The sequence below is a fragment of the Rhincodon typus genome, chromosome 21 (assembly GCF_021869965.1).
Source record: "Rhincodon typus isolate 14 chromosome 21, sRhiTyp1.1, whole genome shotgun sequence".
NCBI lineage: Eukaryota > Metazoa > Chordata > Chondrichthyes > Orectolobiformes > Rhincodontidae > Rhincodon > Rhincodon typus.
In genome coordinates this window covers 29,547,208-29,572,371 of record NC_063352.1, presented here as the reverse complement: position 1 = coordinate 29,572,371, position 25,164 = coordinate 29,547,208, and the positions used below count along the sequence as shown (strand labels likewise).

At 41.0% G+C, this 25,164-nt stretch overlaps 1 protein-coding gene and 1 long non-coding RNA gene across 3 annotated transcripts in view; one reads left to right on the top strand and one right to left on the bottom strand.

Annotated features, from left to right (window-relative positions):
- Positions 1-449: 449 nt before the first annotated feature.
- The window catches only part of llgl1 (LLGL scribble cell polarity complex component 1), a 105,103-nt gene continuing 80,388 nt past the window's right edge, over positions 450-25,164 (bottom strand). For both annotated transcript variants that reach the window (XM_048609305.1, XM_048609304.1), the window contains exons 16-23: positions 24,716-24,869; positions 23,951-24,067; positions 17,574-17,740; positions 15,697-15,961; positions 14,866-14,992; positions 12,623-12,717; positions 9,303-9,426; positions 450-2,389 (exon numbers count right to left, since the gene is read on the bottom strand). In XM_048609305.1, coding sequence (XP_048465262.1) covers positions 2,371-2,389; positions 9,303-9,426; positions 12,623-12,717; positions 14,866-14,992; positions 15,697-15,961; positions 17,574-17,740; positions 23,951-24,067; positions 24,716-24,869 — 1,068 coding nt within the window. In that variant the 3' untranslated portion in view covers positions 450-2,370. The remainder of the gene's footprint in view (positions 2,390-9,302; positions 9,427-12,622; positions 12,718-14,865; positions 14,993-15,696; positions 15,962-17,573; positions 17,741-23,950; positions 24,068-24,715; positions 24,870-25,164) is intronic.
- LOC125485638 lies at positions 16,834-24,750 on the top strand. The gene is made up of 4 exons (XR_007264334.1): positions 16,834-16,945; positions 18,131-18,239; positions 21,164-21,244; positions 24,443-24,750. It is a non-coding gene; the product is annotated as an uncharacterized LOC125485638 (long non-coding RNA).

Here is a 25,164-nt window from a genome sequence, read left to right as displayed (position 1 = left end):
GACTACTGGCTGGAGAGTGTGTAATTTCAAGTGTTCTTCAAATTGAACTGACAGGTGTGGTTTGGCTTAAAAGAAAGGACAGTAGGTTGAGTATCAAAAAGGTGAAAACTTTCTGCAGTTTGGTATCACATGAAGAACACTGAAGATAAATGTAAATGAGTAGAGTTAAATACATGGAAATTACAACATGATTTCCTGTCAGTCTTTTGCTGATCTAGGAAAGCACAAGGAGATTGTGTTGAATTGCTAGTTTGAATTGTCCTATTATTTGTAGCAAGTTATACAATAGGTCACCCCACACTTTAGTACCAGGGAAGACTTTTAAAAACACACTTGTTTCTCCAGTGATCATCCTGGCTCCATTCCCTTATCACCACCGATTTGGCAAATTTGTTATTACATGATTTGTTATACTAGATCTCACACACACCGGCAGTAAAAAAAAATCATAGGAGACACTGATTACTTTATTTGTAAAAAGATTAATCCATTAGATAACATAACTGAGTCTCTGTAACTTAACATTCTACTAGAAAATGTTACTGTAAACAGCACAATTTTTTTTTTTTAAAAAAAACAAGGTTTCATAGGGTCTGTTACATCAATATCAAAATAAGCCTCCAATGTAAAGACCAACAGAAAAAACAAATGCTATCAGCTTTCCACAAGGAAGTGATCAACCTTGTGAACAAACCCATGTAGAAATTATGGTTGAAGAATCTCTTGTAAAAGGAGGCATATTTACAAATAAATTGTACCATTCTGTTCAGACTATCAGTTTGGAACAGTAGAAATAATAATATTTACAGGGACCGAATGTGAAATGAAATCATACCAGTGCAGCATGTTATGACAGCCAGAGGTCTCGACTTTGGAACACAGTGCATATGTGAGAGATATGTACTGCAAGCGCACAACACCGCCCCATTGGACTTGTCTAATCACATCACCAGTGAAACAAAACTCAATTGCCAGAAGAGACTTCAGCATGATCAGAATTTAAAATATTCAAACTTCATAAACAATGAGATTCTTCAACAGACTAACTTTCTTTACAGATGAAGCTTTTAAGACTTGCATCACATAGAAACTGTCCACAAGAAAAATAGCAGCAAATTCCTGCAATTTAATTTCATGATCAACTCTGAAAAGATTAACGTGAACCGAGAGAGGTCTACTCTCGTGTTTGGGGGTGTGGTGGTGGTAGATGTGGTCACAAGGGTGAAAACTGGTTGCTGGAATTTAACTTGAAAACTGCACAATTCATTAAAAATGTAAAAATAATTAATACAAAAATCAGTGTTACAGAATGTATGTATACTGCAGTGAGGTGACATCACCAAGCTGAGTTATTTAAGATGCAAGTGCGCTGGTTATTTACACTATAGACTTAAAAGGGTCAATTTTACATAAACTCATTTCAAGCATTTAAAACAGAATCCACAAGCTTACGCAGAGTTGGATCGGACTCGTGCTTTTTTCAATTTCTGATTGGAGCAATATCACATTATGTTGATCAAAGGCCAGGTAACTCCTCAGAGAGCAAGATATTTACGAGGCTTTTTCAAAATGCAAAAGTACACATTATCCAACTGGCTATGGGAGGCAAGCAGAATCTGGTAAGCACAATCTGAATTCCTTCCAGTAGTAATCTGAACTAGACCTCAAATGGTGCAGCAATTCAGAGACACAAACATAGGTCTTTTCTTCATCTGTGCGCTCATAACCCTAAAATTAGCTATAAACAACTGTAAAAATAAGATTTTTAAAAGCCAAATGATTAATGAAGAGAATTCGACTCCCTTTGAACTATAGAAGAGCTCCATTGTTTCCACTTCATTGAGGCTAGTATATACAAAACTACAAAGAAAGCAGAGTCACAAAGCTCTTGGAAGGCCAAAGATCCTCTGCTCTTTCTGACTGCAATTCAGTGCCTGGAAACAATGAGAATGATGCAATTGTTTGAAACTGGTTCTCAAGCAGGAAAAAATGTGGGGAAAAATCAACAGCACAAACTTGAGATGATTACATGTTTCCCAGATTTGTTTCTCCTTCATGCAAAGAGCAAAGACTGAAAATAGTACGAATGTACAAGAGGTGGTTTGCACGCTTCAGGTAGTCAGTTTTATAATCTTGTTTAGTGTTGCAAAAGTTTTTTTCGAATTGGCATAGGCAAGCAGGGGGCAGCTGGTATGTAGCTTCAGACAAGGATGTTCTCAAAAAAAGATCAGTCTTTTGGCACTGATGATGTGATAATTCAAAGTACTATCCACATCAATAGCCATGATCCCAGTATGAAGCTTGGGCTGTTAATGCTGGTACAATTCCTGTTCTGTAAAGCCAACCACAAGGTCACAAGGTGTCTTCAGTTCACAAATTCTGACATTCCCTGTTTAAACAAGAAGAAAAACATTAAAATTACAAATAAACTGAATAAAAGCAACCAAATTCTTAAAAGCTAGAAACAGAGGTCCAAGGACATGATTAAAGAGCATCACAAACAAGGTACAGAAATCAAAAAGGCTAATGGAATTTTAGGTTTCATATCCAAAGGGATACAACACAGGCAGTGAAAGCCATGATAAATCTTTATAGGATTAAAAGGGTATATAGCACAGAAATCAGTTACTCAGCCCAACTTGTATAAACACTAGCATGTACAGTGCACTCAAGCCTCCCTCATATTTTCTCATCTAACCATCTATTTCCTTCCCCTTGACTGCTGGTCTAGTTTAAATGGAATCTCTGCTAATCACTTCAGCTCCCTGTGGAAGGGAGTTTCTCATGTGCACCACTGTTTGGGTGAAATTTCTTCAGAATTCCCTACTGGATTTCTTGGTAGCCATCTCATATTAATGTATTCTAATTCTGTTCTTCCTCATAAGGAAACATTCTCTGTATCCATTGTCATTTTATTAGCCAACAGTTGCAGAGCATCATCTACCTGGATATTTATACTAGCCGTTCTGTCATTATCCAGTGGGCCTTGTTCGGAAGGTAATGACATCTAGAATTGTACATTTAGTCATGAAATATTCCCCCGATACAAAGTGGCATAAATAAACACATACCTCAAAAGAGAGGTTCCAATACTATCCTTTGGAAAAACCAGATCGAGAATAGACTCTACAAGTAGTGAAAAGGGGGAAACGTCTATTTGCATTGTCTGTAAGCACTGACCCACTTTTCTACAGAGAGACTTGGCAGCAATCGGAAGAGCATGAGGAACTGCTGCACACGTGCATTTGGTCCATGCTGCAGCTATCAACATGCATAAAACTGTCCTGCCAGGTAACCATTTCCCATGAGGATTTTACTGGGAAAACTAGATGCTGCCATTAAAAAATCATGACATTGAAATGGCAGTGAAATTCTCATAATATAGTACATAGGACAAAAATTGCTGGAGAAACTTCTGTTTTTGTTTCATACCTTCAGCAGTCTTCATTTTCTCAAAGTGGGGATGTTTGCTGATGAGTGCACGAATGTCAAGCACCATTCATGACTCCTCAGATACTGAAACAGTATGTCCCAAAGTAGTACGATCTGGACAATATCCAGGCTTGGGCTGATAAGTGGCGAACAACACTCAGGTGACACATTCTAGGCAATGACCATCTCCGGGAAGAGATGGAGTACCAAAGAGATCAGTGCTTGGCCTCAGCTGTTCACACTATACATTTGATTTCTGCATGCTCAAATGCAAATGCAAATGACAAAACTAGGTGGGATTGAAAGAAGTAACAAGGATCTAACAATTCTTTGTGATGATTTTAGACAAGTTGGAGTGAGTGGGGAAAAAGGTGTAGCAGATTCAGTCTGAATAAGTCTGAAGTTGGCTGTTTAAAACATGATGGATTGGGAAACATAGGCCCTTTCAAATATATGAAATATTCCATGGCACTGTTTTGATTGCTGTTAGAGATTTTTCTCTAGTATGATATTCATTTGTGGGATGTGAACATCACTGGCTGGCCAGCTTTTATTGCTTGTTCATTGCCCTGGTGAGCTACGTTCTTGAACTGCTGCAGCCCCGCTGCAGTCTCCCTGGTGTCCTGGCCAAAAGTAATCACCGAACCATCACCAAGTTGAATTATCTGGTTGTTACACATTGCCATCTCTAGGGACTTGCCTTCAGAAAATGTGTCACATTTATGTTGCAATAGTGACTACAGTTTCAAAAAATACTTCGTTGGCTGTAAAATGCCCTGCACAACCCAAAATCACAAGGTACTACATGAATAGAGTCAGAGCATGGAAACAGACCCTTTGGTCCAACCGGTCCATGCCGAACAATCCCAAACTAAACTAGTCCCACGTTCCTGCCCCTGGCCCATATCCCTCAAAACATTTCTTATTCACGTACTTATCCAAGTGTCTTGTAAGTGTTGTAATTGTACCCACATCCACCACTTCCTCAGGAGGTTCCAGTACCACCCTCAGCATCAAAAATTTGCCTCACGTCTTTAAAATTTCTCTTCTCACCTTAAAAATGTGCCCCTCGTCTTGAAGTTTCCTATCCTAGGGAAAAGGCCATTACCATTATTCTATCTCTAGTTGTTGTTATTTTATAAACTTTTATCTGGTCACCTCTCAACCTACCCTCCAGTGAAAAAAGGTTTCAGCCTATCCAGCCTTTTATAACTCAAATTGCTAGTTATTTGTTTTCATTTATCAAAGTCAGATGGTGTGAAGGTATCTGGGCAGAGACTATTTCTTTTGAACATATCAGCTCCCTCCTGAAAGTGAGCAGGTTAGAGGGGTTGGAGAGTGGGAGTAGCTGCCTCCTTAAGCTACACCCAGTATCGAGGCCGGCTGCAGGGAGTTTCTACGCTGTCCGGATAACCCTTTTGGTAGATCATGAGTTCCCAATTCCAGGATCACCATTTCAACTGTCACCTTGAATAATATCATTTACAGAACTGTCAAGTACATTATACACAGAGTGAAGTTGTTAACAAACAACTATAGAAATTAGGAGGGAATCATTCAGCCCCTTGAGCCCACCCTGCCAGCATGCCCTCAAAAGTTTCTTCCCTGCTGCATGGGCCTCCAGCACACAGCAGCAATTTTCAGAATCAGAAGTCAATGCTGCGATCAGCATGCTGATGCCTATCATGGATCATTGGTGTGGTTGCACGCATGTGCAGCCTAGAAGGAATGTTGCCTACCATTCAGTAAAGGCTATGACTATTCTGCAGCATTTCCAATTCCACATCTACTCCCCTGCCCCCCATAACTTCTAAATGTTTTAAGGCATGGGCAGATTCTTGCTCACTTAACCTATCTATACATCTGCACCTTCACATGTCCTCTTCACAACATATATTGCCACCTAACCTTTGTTCTTTCTGCAAATTTAGACACCATGCCTTCGTTCCCTGCAGCTACATCATTGAAAATGAAGGCCCTAACACTAACCCCTTTCTAACTCTGCTCATCACATCCTGCCAAATAGAAAAAGACAAAGTGTACATACTATTTTTTAACCAGCCAATCTTCTACCCATGCTAATGTTATCCTCTATATCATGAGCTCCTACTTTGCACAATAACCTTTTTGTGGGTTTTGTCATTTGACAAGATGCAAGTACAGTACATTTAGACCCCCGTTTATCTGCAATGCATGTTAATCTTTGAGTTCAAAACACTGCTTAAACACAATTTCCCTTTCACAAAAGGAGGAGGTTGGAGAAATGTGGGTTGTTCTCACTGGAATGACAGAGGTTGAGAGGCAACTTGATAAAGGTCTACAAGATTATGAAGGGCACAAACAGACTGGACAGTCAGGAGCTTTTTTCCAGGGTGGAAGAGTCAGTTACCAGGGGCCACGGGTTTAAGGTATGACGGGCAATGTTTAAAGGTGATGTACGAGGCAAGATCTTTTTTTTAAAAAAGAGAGGGTGGTGGGTGCCTGGAACTCACTGCCAGGGAGGTAGTGGAGGCAGATACGATCATGACTTTTAAAGGGAGTCTTGACAAATATATGACTAGGACAGGAAGAGAGGGATATGGTCCCCAGAAGGGTAGGGGGTTTTAGTTGTGATGGGCAGCATGTCGGTGCAGGCTTGGAGGGCCGAACAGCCTGTTCCTGTACTGTAATTTTCTTTGTTCTTTGTTCTAAAATGATGCTAACTCTTGCAGTTTGTCTTGGAGCTCGAGGTGCCTACCTAAAACCTCCTCAATAACCAATTCTCACTTTCCCCACAATACAAGTCAAATTAAATGGCTTATAGGTTCCAATTTCCTGCTTACCTCAGTTCTTGAATAGTGAAGTTACATTTATGCTTTCCAGTCTACTAGAATCTTTGCGGAATCCACAGTATTTTGGAAACTTAACACCAACACATCCACTTTCTCACTAAACACCTCTTTCAAGCCCCTAGGATGAAGTTCTTCAGGACCTGGGGACTTGTCAGCCCACACTTCCTCACTCCCTTCTACTTTACAATTTAAAAGGCTATACTGGAATATGCTTTGTATTCTCTATAAAGAAGACAGAAGTAAAATATTTGTTCAATTCATCTGCCATTTTCTTACTCTCTACCAACAACTCCTCACTCAGAGGACCAACACTTAGTCCTTTTGAAATATCTGTTTCTACATTTCAAGCTAGTTCTCATTCTAATTTCTTCCTCCTGAACAAGTTTAGTCTTTCTATTGTTCTTTATATTCTGCCCAATGATGTGACTTGCCATTCAGCTTTATGCAATTATTTCAAGATGAATGCTTTTTAAATTTTATTTAACCAGAGGCTGGGCCCTCCTCTTAGAATTTCTCTTCATGTATATACTTGTGTTACCCTTAAAACGTTTGCCACTGCTCTGCCACTTATCTATCCCATTGTCTAGTTTACTCTCGCTAGCTCAGCTTTCACTCCTGTGTTGTTGCTTTTATTTAACAGATAGGTAGAAATAGGCAAGAGCTTGCAATCGAGGACCACTTGGACCTAAAAAAAAAATGAACTGTTAGTCTGTGTCAAATTAACTTGTTTGTTTCAAATGCAGACAGCTGACACTGACAGTAAGACTGCAACTGAGCATGTGCAGGAAATACTCCACTTGATATTGCAGAACAAAAACAGTCCAGCTCCATGTAAGTAAACAATCCAGTCTGACAGGCTCATTATCACACAACACAACCAGCTGCTTCCACTCTGCCCAAGGAACAACAGTGAGGTTTTGTGCCTGTGCGCCCATTAGGCACCAGGCACTCAAAGCCACCACTCAGTCAAAACTCATTGATAAAAAGTATGTTGTTAAAAATTAAGGAAACAAGGGATAGGGCATATTTTAGACTCAAAGATTTCCTTCCTTCCTTCACCTCACCATTGGCAACATTCTTCTGCAGTCTCGGCAATGGGTCCAAAATTCCTTCAGGAAACCTATCCGTCTCCCCCTTCATTCAACATGCTCCTCAAAATCTCTCACCAACAATCTTGCTGCAATTCAGGTCAGATTTCGATTTTGTTAAACAGAAATACCCTGGTACATTTTTCCACATTTAACAATGCTGTATAAATACGATAATGTTGTTTGAGGTAGCAAGTGTGTTTAAAAAGTCATTTAGTGACTTACAATCTACAGCTTTTAAGATGCCAAAGTTAAACCACACAGTTAGGTAGCATTTAGAATGACAGCAGAAAACCACAGAAACAAGGAATATTATAGGGCAGCTGGAATGTAGATGTAGGAAGGAGGTGATTGAAATGAAATGTTTTAGAATTAGATATGAGTGTAATTGTTACCAGTAAAAAGTAGAGAATCAAATTCATCTCTGCATTTGAGTCAGCTTTTCAACTGCCTAGGTTTCTGCTTTAATCCAGAGCAAATAATTAACACTTCTAATCACATTAGGACTGCATGAATTGAAATGACAGCATTAAAATCAGAAACAAAAAAGTTGCTGCAATATTTTTTTTAACAGGTCAGGCAGCATCTGTGGAGGGAAAGCAGACTTAAGTTTCAGATCCAGTGACCCTTCTATAGAAGATGGAATTGGATTTATTGTTATCACATGTAGAGATAAAGTGAAAAGTGCTGTTTTGCCTGCCATAGAGCAGATCATACCATACAAAGTACATCAGTGTAGCAGAACAATGTTAAAGCTGCAGAGACCATGCGGAGAAAGGGAGATCAGAATTAACATTTCAGAGGTCTGATAACAGCAAGGAAAAAACTGTATATGTATTCAAACTTTTACTTTTGCCTGAAAGAACAGGGCGAAAGAGAATATAACCAGGGTAGGAGGGGTCTTTGATTACATTGGTTGCTTTCCCAAGGCAGCAGGAAGTATAAATGGAGTCAATGGATGGAAGGCTGGTGTGCATGATGGACTGCGCTGTTTGTGTGACTCTGTAGCTTCTTGCAGTCTCAGGAACAGAACAGATACCATACCATGCTGGTGATGGATCCAAAAAAGGACGCTTTCTATGGTGCATCCATCAAAATTAATAACAGTCCTTGTGGACATGCTGAATTTTCTGAGGAAATAGAGATGTCGTTCTTGCTTGCCCATTGCCTCGACTTGGGTAGACCAGGACACATTGTTGGTGATCATCACTCCTAGGAACTTGACAATCTTGACCATCTCCACCATAACACCATTGATACAGACAGGGGCATGTCCTCCACTCCGAGGGGAATGGCCAGCTCCATAGTTTTGCTGATGATGGAGAGAATAGTCATTGGACCAAAATATCAACTGTTTTCTCTCCACAGATGCTGCCAAACGAGCTATTTTTCCAGCAATATGTTTTTGTTGGATTGCCAGTATCTGCAGTTCTTTTGGTTTTTTTTTTTAAAAAAAGCATTAAATGCAGTGCTGCTTAGACTTCCACTTGAGACGGGTCCTGATTATTACACTGATCTTTAGAAGAGATGGTTAAACAATTGGTTTGATGTATTTAGATGGAGGCTGAAAATCATACAACTCCAAAAGAGCACAGTCTTTGATGACACAGATGCTATGGTTCTCCAAATGATTTGCTGCAAGTCGGAAACTTGAAATTAATCAAAAAGGGCGCTGTATAAATGTGATCAATAAAGTCCTGTGTAAATAAACCTCTAAATAGCAATAGGAAAAGTTCTAACGCCTAAAAACTAAATCAAATCTTTTTTTAAAATTTAATGGGAAAACCAGGCATGGCAACACTAAAAACTTGTACAAGTCAGGGAGTTCCTGCTCCACACTTGGGTCTTTTGTGATTTTTTTTTTCAAAAAAAAAAGGAACAGCAGCAATAAGATCATGAAATGCTACTTAACCTCCCATTCTGAATGCAACGCACATTTGAAAGTACTCACGGTAAATAATCTTTGACATCCTCCACTGTTAGGTCACCAGTTGTATCCAGGGTGATATCAGCACTACTGTTGGGAGAGTCAAGGGGAGTCTGGGACAATGGGAGTTGCAAATCTTCAAGCATACCTGAGTGACAAAACAAGCAGGTAATTTCATACCCAAGTTAGTGATGGTTTGCTAAGTATTGACAGCACAAAAACAGCCTATTGGCTGAATCCATCCCCATGCAACTGTTTGTTGTCTACATGAAATTCCTGCCACCCTTCAGACTTATCAGCTTAACATGGCACTGCAATCGTCTAGATATGGGATTCGTGTAACAAAAACAAACATTGCTGGAAAAGCTGAGGGTCTGGTAACATCCATGAAGAGAAATCAAAGTTAACGTTTTGGGTCCAGTGACCCTTTGTCAGAACCAATTTTAGCTACGAACACTGCAGCAAGCCTGAGACAGAGGAACAGGGTGGGTTGTTAAGGTGGCAGGCAACTGGAAGCTTCAGGGTCTTTGTGGGCAGTGCGTAGGCATTCTGTGAAGCAGTCATCCAGTCTACATTTGGTTATCCATCTAGAGGAGACCACATTGTGAGCAGCGAATGCAGTAGCCTAGATTGTGGGAAGTGCAAGTAAAATGCTGCTTCACATGGAAGTAAGGTATGTTTGGGCCTTTGGATACTGAGGAGGGAGGAGGTAAGTGGGCAGGTGTTACACCTTCTGAGGCTGCAGGGGAAGGTGCTGTGGCGGGGGTGGGGGTTGTTGATTGAAGACTGAACCAGGGTGTCCCTGAGAGAATGGTCCCTGCGGAAGGCAGACAAGGGGAGGGATGGGGGGGGGGGCGAAATATCCACATGTCTGGTGGTGGCGGCATCTCACTGGAGGTGGCAGAAATGGCATCTGATGATCTTCTGGATGTAGATGCTGGTGAGATGGTAGATCAGGACAAGGGGAACCATATTGCTGTTGCTGGAGAAAAAAAAAAAAGGAGGAGAAGCGGTGAGGGCGGAAGTGCAGGAGATGGGTTGGACCGGGTTGAGGGCCCTGTCCACAACAGTCCTGGGGAATTCTTGGTTGAGGAAGGTGGTAGAAATTTGAGGCTCCTTTGTCGAAGTTGACCTCATTGGAATATATGTGACAGAGATGGAGGTACTGGGAGAATGGAATGTAGTCTTTACAGGAAGCAGAGGGAATCGGTGGGTTTATAGTGGACGTGTTTCCATTTCTGGGGATAGACTGGCCACTAATATCCACTACAAACCCACCGACTCCCAGAGCTACCTGCACCCATCCTCGCACCCCGTTTCCTGTAAAGACTTCATTCCATTCCATTCTCCCAGTTTCTCAGTCTCTGTCACATATGTTCAGATGAGGCCAAGTTCAACAAGGGAGCCTCCGAAATATCCACCACGTTCCTCAATAGAGGATTCCCTAGCACCGTTGTCGACAGGGCCCTCAACCAGGTCCGACCAATCTGCCGCACTTCTGCCCTTCTTTTCTCTCCTGCAACAGCAATAGGGTTCCCCTTGTTCTTACCTAGCATCCATTACCAGAAGACCATCAGCCGCCATTTCCACCACCTCCAACGAGATATCGCCACCAGACACATTCCCCTCCTCCCCTGGTCTGCCTTCTGCAGGAACTGTTCCCTCCAGGGCACCCTGGTCCACCCTTCCTTCACTCCCAACATCCACCCCACAGCACCTTCCCCTGCAACCACTGAAGGTGTAACATCTGCTCATTTACCTCCTCCCTCAGTATCGAAAGGCCCAAACATACCTTCCAGGTGAAGCAGCATTCTACCTGCACTTCCCATAATCTAGTCTACTGCATTCACTGCTCACATGGTCTCCTCTACATTGGGGAAATGAAGCGTAGACTGGATGACCGCTTCAGTGCAAGACGGAGGAACTCATTTTCCGCCTGGGGACTGTGCAGCTCTCTGGTTTCGATAGAGTTCGATAATTTTATGGCCTGAACTTTCGTGTCCTAGCGCCCAACCAGGCCTTAGTGTGTAATGGTAGACTACCTATTGTTCGCCATTAACTGTTTCCATTAACAGCTATTCCCCTTCTTAGTCAGATCGTTATCCACTCCTTTGTCCAACTGTTCTCTCTTTTTTGGCTCTATCCCCACCTTATTTACTCCTTACCCCCTCCCCATCTGCATATAAACTGACATTTTCTAGCTACTAGTTCTGAGGAAGGGTCACCAGACCTGAAACATTAACTCTGCTTTCTCTTCAGATGCTGCCAGACCTGCTGAGCTTTATTAGCAATCTCTATTTTTGTTTGATTTACAGCATCCGCAGTTCTTTTGGTTTTTAACGGGATTAGTGTAGATTGGGCCATTGAATCTGCGCTGACCTAAGGGCCTCTTCTCTGAAGCGTGACTATGTCATTAAAGCACCCACAGGAGAAATATCCTGGCTCCAATTTAATTAGAAAAACTAAAATCAAAAAAGTTAACCACAAGGGACTGGCATTTTTCTGCTCCAATAAAAAAAATTGGAGGCAATTCACCCTCATACTCAAGAGCCCACAATTATTTTCCATGAAACCTCTCACATTATAACAAGCCAGTTGTATTTGCAGTTCCTGGAGTTCAAAATCATTATAAATGTCTTGCATTTCTGTAGCTGTTCAGTTTCTCAGCTCCGAGCTGGTTCTGCTTGAACAGCTGTTACGAACCCTCAGGACTGCAGTTTGGCTTTTCCTGTGTTTTACAGAGACTGACTGCAAGATGGAAACTACCAGACAGTATCTTGCAGATGAGAGCACACGACTTCAGTGAGGAGGATCAGTGATAGAATTGGAATTGATTTTGCATGGTACTGTATAATATCAGACTTAGAAGTCCCTTTTTACTGGTGCAAATTTGCACACAAATCTGTTCTGCAGTTTATATTCATATTAACTTTTCATATAATATGATCCAAAATCACCTCAAACTTCCTTTCTGGTCTTTCCCTATAACTTGGGTCCCAAATCTGCTCCAGCCTCCGAAGTCTGTTCTGCTTCTAGAGATTCAATATCAGCTACCAGACGCAGACAGAGCACAAGGTATTCTGTACATTTTTAAAACTGGTTGAATTCAATTACTGAGCAATAAACAATTCTGCTTAATCACCTATACAATAACTTCACTAACCTACTGATAAGATATTTTTACATAATTCTTGGGTCCGGATTGTACTAGCTGCCTGTCAAGCTATTCCCCCTCCATCTCCACTTTCAAAAAGGTATCACACTCATTTCACCGATAAGTGGTTAAATGCTTCTAACAGCCTATTAAACATTACCAAGAGGAAGGAGAAGCAGCAGGAACATACCATCAGCTGCTCCCAATGAGTTGCATTCCTCTTTGTTCTGAGGCTTGTGAGTTCCATTCGCTTGGCTCATTTTAGGAGATCCTTGCAAGTTATTGCTGAATTTTCAGGAAGGAAAAATATCATTTGTGCAGGAAACCAAACAGCAGCCATAAGCAATTAGGCCGAAGACAGGACACTACTGTAGAGGGCCAAACACAGCAGCAATGACCTAACCTGGCATATTGTCACAGATGATGGAAAGATTAAGGAGGGGGATATGTTGATATTCTGGAGCATGTTGAGAGTCTTGAAAAAACAAAGGTGGATAAATCCCCAGGACCTGATGGGATCAATGCCATAATACTAGCAAGGCAAGGGAGGATCACTGGGGTCTGGATGGAGATCTTTGTATCCTCTTTAGCCACAGGTGAGGTCCCAGAGGCCAATATTGTTTCTGAAGGGCAAAAGGGATAATCCAGGAAATTATAGGCCAGTAAGCCTTACATCAGTGGAAGAAGAATTAATGAAGAAGATTCTACAGGATTTACCCGCATTTAGGAGAGAATAGGCGTATTAAGGATAGTCAGCAAGGGAGATCTTGTCTCAAACTTGACTTGAGTTTTCTGAGGAAGTGATAAAAGATGATTGATGAAGTAGGGCAGAGGATGTTGTCTACATAAACTCCACTAAAGCATTTGACAAAGTTCTTCATGGTGGGTGGTCTAAAAAGATGAAGTCACATGGGATCCAAGTAAAGTTGGAAAACTGGATTGGCCAGGGAAGGCAGAGGATTCTTGGAGGGATTCCCCGCGACTGGAGATCTGTGACCAGAGGTGTTCTGGAAGGATCAGTGCTAGGCCCTCTGGTCTGTAATACATATTAGATGACTTGGATGAAAATGTAGGTGGTCTGATTAATAAAAGCTTGCAGACATGAAAATTGGAGGAATTATGGGTAGTGGGGAAGGTTTGGAAAGTTGGACAAAGAAATGGCGACTGGAGTTTCATCTAGACATTTTGGGAGGTAAAATGCAAGATGAAAGTGTACAGTTCATGCCAGGGCCTTATAAGCATTGACGTAGAGAGGGACATTGGGGTCCAAGTCCACAGCTCCCAAAAAATGAAAACACAAGTGGATAACAGTAATGACGAAGGTGTTCAGCATGCTTGCATTCATCGGCCAGGGCACCGAGTATAAAGTCGAAAAGTCATACTGCAGCTGCACAAGACTTTAGTTAGGGCACATGTGAAGTATTGTACGCAGTTCTGAGCGCCACACTAATGGAAGGATGCGGAGGGTCGGAGGGTCAGAGGGTTTTAAAAAAGGTTTACCAGCATGTTGCCTGGATTGGAGTGTATTAGCAATAAGTAGAGGTTGGGCAAACTTGGATTGTTTTCACTAGAGCAGAGGTTGAGGGAAGACCTGATAGAAGTATATAAAATGTTGCAAAGTATGGACTGGGTGGATAGTCAGGAGTCTTTTTCCCTCGGGTGAAAAAGTGTCAAATATCACACAGCACAGGTTTAAGGTGAGGGGAGAAATGTTTTAAAAAACATGTGAAAGGAAAGTTCTTATTTTAAAAAAAAGGGTGGTAACTGCCTGGAATGTGCTGCCAGGGGATGCAGTAGAAGCAGATATGTTATTAAAAGTTTAAAGAGTCAGGGAATAGAGTATATGGACCATGCGCAGGCAGATGGGATTAGTTTTAGAATGGCATCATGGTTGGCACAGACATGGTGGGCTAAAGGTTCTGTTCCAATGATGTACTGTTCTGTTGTGTGTTCTATGTATGAGAGTAGGACAAAGTATTACATAACCAACATCCTCACACTCCTTACCACATACAGCAAGCTCGGTTTTAACCGGCACCATACGAACCAGCCCTCTCGGCAAAAATTATACATCTCATATACAGGAAGTTTACTGTATTATCATGATCTCCGATGTCCAATTAGTCAGTTGAGGGCACCAGTGCAAAGGCTGTCTGCCGGTAAGTTTTATTTAAGGTAAAGATGCATTGTTATTTAACTGATTCATGCTGTAAAACTATAACAGTGCTATGTATACCACCTGCATTGTTTCTATTACTTGGTGTTTTTACATTGATTATGTGGACCTCTTGATCAACTGGAATATTTGATCAAATGGCACACTCCTAGTCTCATGGGTACTGGTTAATAAAAGTTTACTGTACATTCATACATAGAATTGTATTTGCACAGATTGTTTGACACTACTGTAAACACCTACAACGTGCAACTCACCGTAGACTGGTGATTGGGCTCAAGTGATCTCTTGAACTTTCCCATCCCACCACACAATGTGGCTCAGTTATGTTCCTGGCAGATAGGGAGAATCGTTCAAACTCGGATGGAGATATCAAGTAAAAGCCTGAAACAGCAAAAATACATCAGAACAGCAGCAACTCAATGTATTAATTCGACTGAAGTTACAAACAAGGGGTGGTAATACCAAAATTTGCTTCCGTTATTTCAACTAGTTGTTCTTACCAAATTAATTTCCACTATGAATGACAAAAAATATTTCTGTCACAAAATCTGTCTTCACACTCAAAAAGCAACCAGAGATAAAACTAATTTTATCTTGGACTAGCAAACAGACAAATCAAAACTACTTTAGTCTGAAATGAAATCAAAGATGGACCTGGAGACAAAAATCAAACTTGAAATGAACTACAGCATCCTGCCTCTTAAAATAAAGTAGCTTTTTCATTTTCATTTTTAAGAGGAGAAATGGAAATCTCTTTCAAAGAGAAAGAGATGACTGGCTGAATGGCCTGTCTGTATTGCAAGATTCAGCATTCTTAATCTGGCTCTTGATTGATTACGGAGGGGAAAATGAGCTTTATAGTAAGGTAGAATAGCACACAGCACCAGATGAATAGGGAATCCCAGTCAAGTATTTTCAGAAAGAATGATCCCAATTACATCACTGAGGAGAAGCCAAGTGCTATTAGTGGGAAGTGGAGGAGTAAATGGGCTATACCCTTGGGGGTAGGGGAAGGGAGAATGGTAATGTGTCTATTGCCGCAAATTGCTAGGAAAAATACTGAACGCTACTTAAACCAAGTTTACCCTGGCCTGTCTTTGTGAAAACACACGAGGCAATGCCACTGATGTCTTCTTTCCTTATGCAATCATAGCGCATCTGCGGTCTCAGCCCAGGAATTGTGAAGATGTGAATGTCTCCCAGATTCGTTAGACACACCAGGCAGTTCTCAGAATAGTCATCTGAGGCCACACTTGGGAAACTCATTAACCCCAATTTCCGCACTCTGGAACCTTCATGGGCAGTGAGTTTGAACTTCGTCTTAGCAGTCACTCTTGGCAGAGTGAACACCTACATGCAAAAAAAAAGCTTTAGGTGAAATATCACTGCAAAGAATCACAATTTTCCCTGCCCTCCAACTCCCTATTGAATGTCAATTCCTCACAGGGGCCAGCCAAGGAATCCTCCTTCAATACTCTGCAAAATTTGTCATTATAGAAATCAAAGATTAACACTTTGGGAATTCATCACAGCCAGTCCCATCACCACTCAAATCTCTACATGGCCACTTTCCAGTTTGGTAATTGGAGGGGTGGGGGGTGCTACTGGCTGTTATATTTCAATAATTAAGAGCTGGAATCCAACTCATGCTCTGTTGGAATGAACACAGAAAATGGGAACAGTTCAGAACTAATGTTTTTGTAAAGTGGGAAATTTCTTCCATGCAATTTGACCAAACTGGAATAAAAATTGCTGCCAAAGGCTAGAACCTCAACACGTATCAACTAAGCTTCTAAACAAACAGCTGAAGGGAAATCTTCAAAATCCAATTTGGATGCACTCATGATTGATTTTATATTTTTATCTACCTGGGAAGGTTGGAGCAGGAAATAAAGGCAATTCCAGAGTTCAAGGGTCCAGAAGCTAAGGCACACCCGCAAATAGTTTGCCAAGGAGTAGGTGGATGGGCAAGTGGGTGAAGCAAACATATCAGAAGACTGTAGGTCTAGGTGACAGTTACAGAGAAGAAAGAGCTAAGGCCATAGAAAAAGTTGAAAAAAGAATCTGTTAAAAATGAAAAACAAAAACAGAAGTTGCTGGAAAAGCTCAGGTGTGGCAGCATCTGTGAAGAAAAAAAAATAATCAGAGTTAACGTTTTGAACAGTCCTGAGGAAGGGTCACCAGACCCAAAACGTTAACCGATATTTCTTTTCTTTACAGATGCTGCCAGACCTGCCAAGCTTTTCCAGAAACTTCTGTTTTTGTTCCCGATTTACAGCATCCACAGTTCTTCATTTTGTTAAAAATGAAGGCTTTTTTGCAGACACAATGTAGGTAAATGGCACTTGGCATGAGTTTGCATGCAGAGCACTTTGGGGGAGACCAGGTTTGAGGATGGGAGACAGAGACTGATCTGGGAAGTAGCAACTTTTGACTAAAAACACTTGGTCTAATATCCCCTATTGTTAGCTTAGCTTTTCTTTGCATTGTTCTATGGACCTTTCCATAGGCTAACCACCTTTAAACCTCCCAATCATTCTTTACTGCTGTATATTACCAAACCTGAAGTTAAATTTTAATTTCTACATCACAGCTCTCTGCTGCCAAAATTTCTAATTCCCACATCTGCGTTTCATTTGCATGTGTACATCTTAATGTGAATTTTCCATTTTGCAAGACCAGGAATTGGAAGAGATGGGGCCATTCTTTGCTGGTATGGTTCAGGTCTACGTACAGATTAGCATCTTCCGTAATTCATTTTGCCTAGATCTCTTACACCCCTAGATTCCCACATCTATTTGGTTTAAATAGATTTTCAAGTGCTACCTCAGTTTCATGTACGTCTTGTGTCTCTGGCTTGTTTTAATCAAAGTGATCCTATATCTATCCCAGAATCAGAAGCCATTCCTTATCCAAAGTCACTGGCCACTATTAAGGCAATTTCTTTTCTTACACGTATTACCTTGAACTGTTCTTCAGAAATAATTAGCACAGAATGACTGCCTTGCATCTCTGGAGCTTTAGCGAGATCACGAGAGACTTCAAACGGTTCAGGGAGAGGGTTTCCTCGTCCATCCAATACTGCAATCGATACCACAGGGGCTCGATGCATCAGCTGAATTTCTTTACCTAAATTTGCATGGAGTAAAATCAATTATTCCCATTACTGTACACCGAGCAATTGTCATTGTAACTGGGTTAACACAGCTTTTGAATAAAAAAGTATCTCTGGTACCACAGACTATTCAGGTCACCTTGTTGGTATAGTGTTTATTTGCTACATGTTTCCTCCCATCCTGTCCATTTACTCCTCCAACTTCTTAAATTCAATGCTGTCTTTTCTTACACTAACAGGTAGCGAGGTATTTATTGTCACTCCAAAATGCTTGTGGTTTTGTTGTTTAAACAGGTTATGGTTATATCATTTATATTTCCTTGTTCTTGACTCAAATTAGAGCATCTACATCCAATTGAAACTAAAAGTTAACCTTCATCAGGTCTTGGTCTTTACTTTTCCAGATGTAGCAGGGACCAGATGAACTGCTTTACAATCAAGGAGTTCAGTTGGGAAAAAAAAAAGAAGAGGAGGAGGAGGAACCAAAGTGTGTTGGCACAGAAAAGCAAGTTGGTGAGCACTTCTCCCTTCTCTAAACTGGTTTATATTAAATAATCTAAAGTGCCACAAAATTAATTCTGAATCCAAGATTGCAATGGAATGCATAGAAGTGAGTGAATTAATAATAATCTCAGAGCAGCTTCACCCAAATGCAAGCTTCAGAACAAGCAGGAATTTGGGGGAATATGTCAGTAATAAAAAAGGTATTACTCAACAGTAGCAAATTAGAAGAGTGGGCTGTTAAAGTAAAGGTTTAAAGCATTTAAGATTAAATACTTACTGTATTTCCTAGATTAAAAGCTATAAGCAGACATTGGACTGGTTTTAAAACTTAACCCAATTAGTTTGAAAGAAAACGTAATGGGAAGGCAGGTGATGTGGGAGCTGGTGACACCAACATGATCCATAAATGATATCTGCAGAGACCTTTTACCGCAAAGTTGATGAGCTGCAGCCTAATCTCCAGACATTGTGATGCATTAGGGTGGGTGGAAGTTTTGTCTTCACTTGTTTCTGGGAGGGAGGCACATCCCTTAGATTAAACAATTTCAGAGTTGGACTATGATCAAGACCAGGAAGGTGCAGATACAAGTGAGACAAGAATGGGATTCAGAAGGTGGCTTTGGAGAATGAGTTCTTGAAGGCTGATCAAGATCCCAATGTGCAAACTGTACACAACACTATATTACAGGGATCTGTTCAAGATTGCTGGTGATAACAGAAGCGGGTGGGGGGTGGGTGAAGAGGTGGTGGTGGTGCAAGAAAACAATAAAAGTAATACTCTGATAGATCCTGTTCTCTGCAGTTAACAGCACGAGTCACAAGACAGATGCACTCTTGGTGCTGGTGTTAATCCTCAGGGCTGAATAGGAATTTGGAATGGGAGAAGATCCAGCTGCCTAGTGTCCATAGTCTAACCTATGTAATTCATATGGTAGGTTCTGGCAAGGAACAAGTGAGGAGTCAGTGGCTAAATTAAAAGCAGAACCATAGAGTTAATAATACTGGATTATCACTGGCAAATTTCTGAAGTGCACATTATAGATAGCATCTGTGGCTCGGAGTGGAGGTCTGTGCATGTTGCGCCAATCAAGGCGGCTGCTTTATCCTGGTGTCAAGCTTCTTGTTGTTGGAGCTGTGCTCAAGCAAACCAATGGGGAGTATTCTATCACACTCCCACTTCAGCCCTGTACATGGTGGGCAGGCTTTGAGGGGTCAAAACGAGGTACTCGTTGCAGTATTCCTAGCCTCTGACATGCTCTTGCTGACACTATTTATATGGACAGTCCAGTTCAGTTTCTGATCAATGGTAACTTCTAGGACATCAATAGTGAGGGATTCAATAACGGTAATGCCACTCAACCTAAGGGGAAGTGGTAAGATAGCCTCTTACTGGAGATGGTCATTGACGAGCATGTACGGTACAAGTGTTACTTGGTACTTATCAGGCCAAGCCTGGATATTACCCAGATCTTGTTATATCTGATCATTGACTGCTTTAGTATTGGGAGTCATACAGCATGGAACCAGACCCTTTGGTCCAACCAGTCTATGCCGAACACGCCCAAACTAAACTTGTCCCACCTGCCTGCTCCTGGCCCATATTCCTCCAAACCTTCACTTACATGTACTTATTCAAGTGTCTTGTAAATGTTATAACTGTGCCTGGATCCACCACTTCCTCAGGTTGTTCATTCTACACGAGCCACTAAAAACTACCCCTTCATGTCCTTAAATCTCTCTCCACTCAGCTTAAAAATGTGCCTCTTAGTCTTGAAATACCCATCATCGGGGAAGATACCTGCAATTAAGCCTACCTATACCTTGTGATTTTATAAACCTCTAAAAAGGTTCTTAATTAAATAGGCCTCATTACACTTGACCAAATCCAGGATTGCCTGTTCCCTCATGGGCTCTACCACAAAATACTCCAAAGGAAAATAAAATCTCAAACATTCCACTAATTCCTTTTCTTCGGATCAACCGATTTTCCCAGCTCCCCTGTATAATGAAGCCTCCCATTGTTATAGTGCCTTTCTTACATGAATTTTGTATCTCTAGATTTATTTTCTGCCCTACATCCCGACTACTGCTAGGAGGCCTGTACATAATCCAACCTCAGGTCTTTTTTCCTTTGCAGTGCCTCAATTCTACCTGCACAGATTCTGTACCTGCCCCACCCTGTAACCACTTCGTGCTATCAATTTAATTTCATTTATTACTAAGGCGGCAACACTGCTCATCTGCCTGTTCTTTTGCTAGGATGCACATTCTTACATATTTAGTTGCCAGTCCAGATCCCCTTGCAGCCATGTCTCTATGCCCACACTATACCCACCAATTTCAATGTTACGAGCTCATTTACCTGGTTTGCCAGCATGCATTTACGTACAGTGTGCAGTCCTGTATTGACCATCCCCCTCCTCTCAGCTGTCCCCTTATCTACACCAAAAAGTACAGCGCAGAGGGATGTGGGTGGCAGTGGTTAGCACTGCTGCCTCACAGCACCAGGGACTAGGGGTTTGATTTCAGTTTTAAGTGACTTTGTGGAGTTCACACATTCTCCCATGTCAGAGTTTCCTCCTACAGTCTAAACATGTGTGCACATTAAATGGATTGGCTGTGCCAAATTACCCCAGGTGTTCAGGGATGTGGGGGTGAAGTGGATACACTATGGTTAATGTAGTGTTATGGGCATAGTGTGGGATGCTCTTTGAGGGTTGGTGCAGACTTGATGGGCCAAATGGCTACTCTGCACTGTAGGATTTCCATAATTCGGTGAAGTTAGCATGCAGGTGCAGCAAGTAATAAAGGCAGCAAATGGAACTTTGGCTCATTATTAGGGGTTAAAAATAGGAAGTCTTGTTACCATTGTACAGGGCATTGGTGAGGCATTTGCTGGAGTACTGTGCACTATTTCTGTTCCCATATTTAAGAAAGGATATCCTGGCATCTGAGGCAATTCGAAAAAGATCCCTGGGACAAAGATCTTGACTTATGGAGGACAGCTAAACAAGGTAGGCCTATGTTGTTTGGAGCTTCGGAGTGAAAAAGGGAGATCTTATTGAAATACACAAAATTGAGGGGTTTTGACAGAATAAATGTTGAGAAAATGTTTCCACTAGTGGGGGTATCTCAAACTGGGGGACATAGCTACAGAATAAGGGGACACTCATTTAGAACAGATATTTAAATAATTTCTACTCCAAGGGTACAGAAAGTCTGAAATGCTCTACCCCAAAAAGTGTTGAGGACTAAATCAAAGTATTAAGAGGGCAGGTAGATAAGTCTTTGAACTATCAAATTTGAGAGCTATGAGGAGTTGGCATGAAGTAGGAATTGAGGCCAGCGCAGATCAGCCAGGATCTTATCGAACAGCTCCTATTTAACTTGCATGTATGGGGTCATCCATCAAGGCAGGCAAGTAGTAATTTCACTCTGCAGGATGCAAATCTTTGGATTTTGTAACCCTGTAGGGTAGAGGAGGTTGAGTCATTGAATATGTTCAAGTTTGAGATAGGCAGATTCTTGATTTGAGACAACTGTAGTACTGGGGAAGGAGGAGGATAGCAGAGTTAAGGCCACAATCAGATCAGATCGGTTGCTATCTTCGTGAAAGACAAAGCGAGCTCAAGGAGCCATGTGGGGAACTCCTGATACTACTTGTTTTGTTCATACATAGAACCCCAGCCTGCTCTTATCTTTCCATCATAACCTCGTCATACATTCAGGAAATTTATAGGCACAGCAACCTTTCCCTTACTCAACTGTTTCAATAGCAAGGTTAAAATTAACAAGTGTAAGGAATTGAAACTGCCATTTTACTAAGTGGTACATACTAAGCGGTCAGTCCCAAAGTGGAAAACGTGATCCACTCTCACTAATTTGCACAAATATTAATTCCTTCAAACAAGTTCTCTGATCTTTACTATTCATCCTGGGACAATACCCTCAAATCATTCGTATGGTATTCTTATCCTTCATTCCCTGCCAAGTTACATATTCAAAGGGAACACTGTCATAACTATTTCCACTTTCTCTTTCTCACCACCACCATTGTCATTTTAGTCTCCAGACCAACATAGGTAAGGGCATGGCACTATTAGGATGAAACACTAGCACAGTTCCTAATTGCAGCACCACCCTAGACAGGTGTCATTCGAGATGATAAAGCAGGTTCTAAAACCACATTTTATTACTACAACTACTTTAACACTCAATCTGCAAATTTCACTACAGTTAGAAAGAAAAATCAACATGATTGTAACTTGGGAGGAGAAATTTGCGTATCCAAACCCATTCCAGGAGGGGGGCACTTTTCCCCTAAATGACAATTTAAGTAATGATTGGAAACTGCTGTCTAGGAGGGTGGTAGAAGCAGAAGCAATGATAATCAAGAAGAAAATTCAATAGATACAGGGGGGAGGGGGAGAACTTTGCAGGGCTATGGAGATTGAGCAAAGTAGTGGAACTGATGGGATTGCTCTAAAGGGAGCTGGTACTAATGTAATGAGATGAATGAGTCTCAACTGTTGTAAAGGACTGTCTTTTAGAAAAAGTAGGGAATAAAAATTAAAACTAGATTTGATTCAGACAAATCATGTTTGATTGACTTTTGTTGAAATAATGGAGATGGTGGTTAAGGCTAACCTAACTGATGAACAATTGGATTTTCAAATACCATTTAATAAAATATCACAAAGATTTGCTAGTAAAATTAAGCCCATGAAATTCAAGGTACAAGAACAATGTGAATACAAAGTCACCGTCAAACAGATGTCATTTATAAGCTATTTTCTCAGACTTGAGGGAAGTAGTGTCTCAAGGGTCACCAAACATGACTTTCCTCAAATATATAAATAAATCAGGACTTTAAACAACATAATTTCAAAGGCTACACATTATATCAATCTCCAATGGACTAAACAGTAAACAGGCCAGTAATAGACTAAAGGAGAATGTACACAGACGACTGGTGAAATAGGACAGATATGACATAGGAGAAACGATAGTCACATTCTTTCTCTGAAATGTAACGCAGTAGAAATTAACAAAAGCACATACATAAATCTTTCAATAAAGTAACAGGTTCAGATGGATACTAAACAAGTCCCTTGCATTTTCTTTTTAAATCTACGAAGTAAGGAATCTATAACAGGTCATAGTTGGAGTGGAGCAATATGGCCAAATGTGATGTGATTGGGGTGGGGGAGGTGGTGGTGGTGGTGGTGGTGGTGGTGGTGGTGGTGGGGTGGGGTGGGGGAAGAGAACAGAAGACAAGAGAGCGATGTATACTCTGGTGAGGGTACACAACGGTTTTGCAGGGATGGTTCCACAGATTTAAAAAAGGATCAACCATATTAAAGGGGCTACAGGAACTGGAGTTATTCTCCTTTTAACAGATGGTTCAGAGGACAAATGTTTAAGAGAAGTATTCAAAATCATAAATGGTTTTGATACTGAAAGTGTAGAGTGATTGTTCCTGGTGATAGAGTTTGGTAACAAGGAAGCAGTGTTAAAGCATTTGGCAAAAAAAAAACAAGAAAAAAAAGTTATGCAACAAGTTGTAGTGATCTGAGATGTATTGCCTCAAAAAAAGGGTAGTGTTAGCAAATTCACTGTGGCTTTCAAAATTGAAATACTTTTGCCACAGTAACAGGGCTTGGATTAGAGAAAAAAGGCATTATTTCAGCAAAGAGCGTGCAAGAGCGAGAGCACCTTACCCAATACTGCCTCTGCAGATTTTTCCATCCACTTTTCTCTGGATGGAACCTCCAGCGCATAAGCATAAACCGACCCAGCATTAGTTCCTGCCCACATTGTAGGACCATGGTGTGTGGCTAAAAGGATAATCAAAGCATTACTCAAAAGAAAGAGCAGACTGTTGTGATGTGACAGGCAGTCTAATTTAAAGAAACTGCACAGGTAGTGACCTGACAAATTGAGCAAGAACAAACCAGCACCAACATGCCATTGACCCCTATCTGGCTGATGCTAAAATTATAATTACTACACACTTACTGCCTGCAGTGAGGCTGGAATGATACATAAACTAGTTCCAAAAGAATGAAATTCAATGATAACGAATGCGACTGTTTTACTTTAAAGTTGGTTAAATGTAAACCACTATTTCTAATTATTATGAATAAAAATGTATTACTCAGGTTATTTTTGTCATCATTTCCCTCACTAATTATTGCAAGACTTTGTTACAGCAAGGAGATCCTGACTGGAATGTGGCAGTGATGCCAATACCATGAAACACAACTGAGATCAAAGAATTAGGATACAGTCCTGCAGTTCAGCCCATTGGTCACACCTTCAATGTGAAGTAAACACAGCACAGGTTAATGAACAGACTATGTACATTTAGCAGAAAGCACTTTTGAAGCTGGTGCTTCAACCATTCTATTTGACTTGACAAGGCAGGATTAGTTGCTCTTTTCATGCCAATGCCTCTAAAATTACATATTGAAAGCAACACTTACCATCTCGCAAAAAGGTGTCAGCAAAGTAAAGGCAGCGGACAACACCTGACAAAGAATCATCGGCAGACCGTGGCTCTATCCGTCTCTGTACTGGAGTCACCTCCACCTCACGTGGACCATCCTGCTCAGCAAGTTGGGCATTTGCTTCCTGGACCTATGGTCAAGAGAAGGATTTTTAAAACTAAATTCTCAAACAAGTACTTTGTTTTTAGCATCACTCAACCTAGCAGAGGACTGACCAGCAACCACGCATACAACTGCAGTCTTGCAAAGGCACTCAGTTACAACAACCATCTGGATACAAGGATCAAATCCAGTTTAAAGTCTGATGCAGACTAAGGTTATATTATATTACACCAGAGGTTGAAACCTGATTCATTCAAATCAGGAGGGAAAATTCAAATCCTGTGCCACGACTGACTAAATTATATTGTACAAGTCATACTTCA